Source organism: Malurus melanocephalus, unplaced genomic scaffold, assembly GCF_030028575.1.
Source record: "Malurus melanocephalus ecotype Western Australia unplaced genomic scaffold, MMel_1.1 scaffold_1306, whole genome shotgun sequence".
Lineage (NCBI taxonomy): Eukaryota > Metazoa > Chordata > Aves > Passeriformes > Maluridae > Malurus > Malurus melanocephalus.
The window spans coordinates 2,761-6,286 of NW_026624538.1; the positions used below are offsets into that span (position 1 = coordinate 2,761).

Below are 3,526 nucleotides of genomic sequence, written 5' to 3' on the forward strand. Positions count from 1 at the left end.
AGGAAAACTGTAATGATTCACTTTTATATTTTGATAGCTCCCTGGGATAGATTTTCAGAAACCCACGATGATCTATATGTGCAGATGTGAAAATCTGTGRCTGCTGTTAATATTTTTTATTGTTGAACAAGGCTCATGCGTGAGGCAGATGTAACTGGGATTGTGGTGAAATACAGGGATGCCTGAATCACTTGAGGCACTCGGAGTTGCTATTTCATACCCAAGTTGTGCTTGAGTCTTGCTGTGGGAATACTGAACCCTTTTATTTGCACAGGATCCAGTCTCCCAGCTGTGCCATGGAGAACTCAGAGAGCACGGAGGAGGAGCAGCCCATTGTCAGCAATGAGAATGCAGAGGCCAGCACCGAGAGCACGGCTGAGGAGCAGCACATGGACTTCAGCACCGAGATCATGAGTGTCACCGAGATGGAGCAGTCCCCAGACAGCTCCCCRGACCTCAACGAGGACAACACGCAGGAGAGCGAAATTCCAAACATTGAGAGTTTACAGACCACAGATATCGAGGCTGGCTTCCCTCCGGATTTTGACAAGTTCTGGAAAGTAGTAGAGGACAATCCRCAGGATTTCACAGGATGGGTTTATCTACTGCAGTATGTAGAGCAGGAGGTCAGTACCTGCCCCTTCTTTCTCAGTCTCCCAGAAATAAATAAACAAAAATAAAGTAATGGAATTCCAGTGCCAGATGTGGAAGGGCCATCAGGCTGTCACAGATGCTAGTTTAAGGCAAGGTGTCCTTGGTACATAAAATGCCAGGATGGTTTGGGGTGCCAGTGATCTTAAAGCTCATCCAGTTCCACCCCTGCCATGGGCAGGGACACCTTCTACTACGCCAGATTGCTCAATGTCAGAATAACGCCAGTCATTTATAAAACACTGTTAATAATTGTTTGTCAAATAACCCGAAGCTGTTTCTAAGGGAAGGACTGATTGTGTTCACTCTGTGTTTCCCACAGAACCACTTGCCAGCAGCCAGGAAAGCCTTTGACAGGTTTTTCACCCACTACCCCTACTGCTATGGGTACTGGAAGAAGTACGCGGACCTGGAGAAGCGCCACGACAACATCAAGCAGTCAGACGAGGTACGTAGGGCCCGGGGCCAGCACTGCCACCAGTCCCAAAGCCAACAATGACTGTCCCACTGCGAGTCATTGGGCTGCCAGTGCCTGCCCTGCACGGCCAGGGCTCGAGGGACGTGTTTGCACGTGTCCCTGCTGTGGCATTTGGAGCTAATGTTCTCTCTCTTTGTTGGCAGGTGCGTTAAACCTCTACAGTTTGTCAAGCTTTGCAGTGCAAGCCTCTGTATTACACTGCAGCTTAACAAGTAGGGCAGGGCTTTTCTGTCACTTCCATTTATTACTCATTTTCAAAACAATATAGTTGGTTGCTGGTCACAATTGCTCCATCTTATTGCATTTTTGGTCAGACGCTGTCAATGATGCTCTAATGGGTCTGTGCCCTATGGTCTGTACCCCAAAGCCTGCCCACACAACCTGGTCAGAATGCAGGGACCGCTGCGCTTTGAAGATCAAGACTCCGCACGTGGAGATCAGAACATTGCCATGTTCTATCCAACCTCCACCCGAATGGTAATGGTAGATTATTTAAACAAAATTCCAGTAATTAGTATTTCTAAGGTTCACCGGATAACACAGTGTTGCCTCTCTCTTAGGACCCCATTAAGGATTTGAAGTACAGTTCATGTTCTCTTCATAGGTCTATCGCCGAGGGCTTCAGGCAATTCCTCTTAGTGTTGATCTTTGGATACATTATATAAACTTCCTAAAGGAGACCTTGGACCCTGCTGATCCCGAAACTAACAGTACCATCCGGGGGTGAGTTGGGAACTGCCTGATACCACAGATCACAGATCAGTGTGCTTTTAAGATAAGGGGAAAATTCATAACAGCCTGGTGTCATCTCCGGGACTTCTAAGAGATGGTGGAGCCAAATTCTGTAAGAATGGGGAGACAGTACAGTGTGGTACAAGGGGCAAAAGCTGTGGCTTGAGAGGCTCTGATTGGATGTTAGAAATATTCAGTGTAGCATTCAGAATCTTGGAATTTAATTTTCTTGAGGTTTTCARGGTAWRRCTAGGATGTGTCTGYTCCCTGTGCCTGGCAGTGGGCCTKGTTAAAGGGCTGGACTAGAGTTTGATCAGAAAACTTCATTTCTGAACTGGAACTGCACAGCTTTTGGATATTACACTGCTGCAGTAGTGGGTGTAGAGTCTGTACAAGACAAAAGTGGTAAAGGTTGTGTATTTCCTAATACCTTGTATTCCTGCAACAGACTTTTGCTGTTGCCTTTATTTGTTCAGTTGTGTTGGTGCTGGAGGAAAAAATTGAGTGTGAGCCTTCTGAACCTCTTGACACCTTGCTGCAGATATCTAGAAAACACTTTGGAGAATGTTAATATTCATATAAATGTTGTTTTACGTAAATTAGGATGCTCATAACCTTTAGTAAGAGCCTGGACTTTCATTTCTTGTTCTGTTTGGGCATCCAGAAACCAGTGTACAATGATTTCCTTTCCAGAGCCTATGAACATGCAGTRCTGGCTGCTGGGACAGATTTCCGTTCAGACAGACTCTGGGAAATGTATATAAACTGGGAAAATGACCAGGGAAACCTAAGGGAAGTTACATCCATCTATGACCGAATCCTGGGAATCCCAACGCAGCTCTACAGCCATCACTTCCAGAGGTAAAGGGAAAACAGGGWATTAATGCCATGTAAAATGTGGAATAGTCACTCAGCACAAAAACTTGAAACAGTTACTCAGTTTTACGAAGTTATATCCTCAGACAGTTGGACTGATTATATTAAAGTTCTGATGCACATTTGAGAAATTTGATTTTAGGTAAATTCAGAGGTTTTGTTGTGGAATGAAGACAGACTTTGGAAATGTGAGGAAGAAGAGAGGATGTCTTTGAGAAATCAGAATGAGCAGTTTTGACTGTTAATTCTGGTGCAGTGCCCACCTGTGGTGAAACACCCAATTAATTGACTAAGGGGAAATCCTGGTTAAGTTTTAGATAAAGGAATTCTGCATTAGTAGGGAGAAGTGAGCAGCAACCTCAGTTAAATTACACACTGCTCGCTGTAATTTCTGCAGGTCTCCTGGAGTGGGAGATAAAGTATTTCCTTTAGAACTGATTTTGTCCTTTGCCATCCCTTTTACATGGAAGGGTTCTGTCTGTGGCAGCCTGCCACGCTGCCATTTCCCTTTGACACACAACCCTGAAGGTGATGGGTGGTGGCAGTTGCATTTGGGGTGTGAGCTGGCAGCACTCAGTGTCACTCAGAGGCAATGAATTGAAGCAGAACCCCCTGGGATTTATGGTTGTGCCCTGTTGGGCAGCAGTGCAGCAMGAACACCCCCTTTGCAGTGCCTCTTTGTGGCTGTTGTCAGGTTTAAAGAACACATCCAGAACAACCTACCCCGAGACTTCCTGACCACAGAGCAGTTTGTGCAGCTGCGCCAGGAACTGGCGGCTGCCAGCGGCC

At 45.9% G+C, this 3,526-nt stretch overlaps 1 protein-coding gene across 1 annotated transcript in view; it reads left to right on the plus strand.

Annotated features, from left to right (window-relative positions):
- Positions 1-250: 250 nt before the first annotated feature.
- The window catches only part of PRPF39 (pre-mRNA processing factor 39), a gene marked incomplete at its 3' end in the record, with an annotated part of 10,400 nt that continues 7,124 nt past the window's right edge, over positions 251-3,526 (plus strand). Inside the window, 5 exon segments of the mRNA XM_057387691.1 lie at positions 251-626; positions 974-1,099; positions 1,734-1,852; positions 2,555-2,722; positions 3,432-3,523. Of these exon segments, the coding sequence (XP_057243674.1) occupies positions 297-626; positions 974-1,099; positions 1,734-1,852; positions 2,555-2,722; positions 3,432-3,523 (835 nt within the window).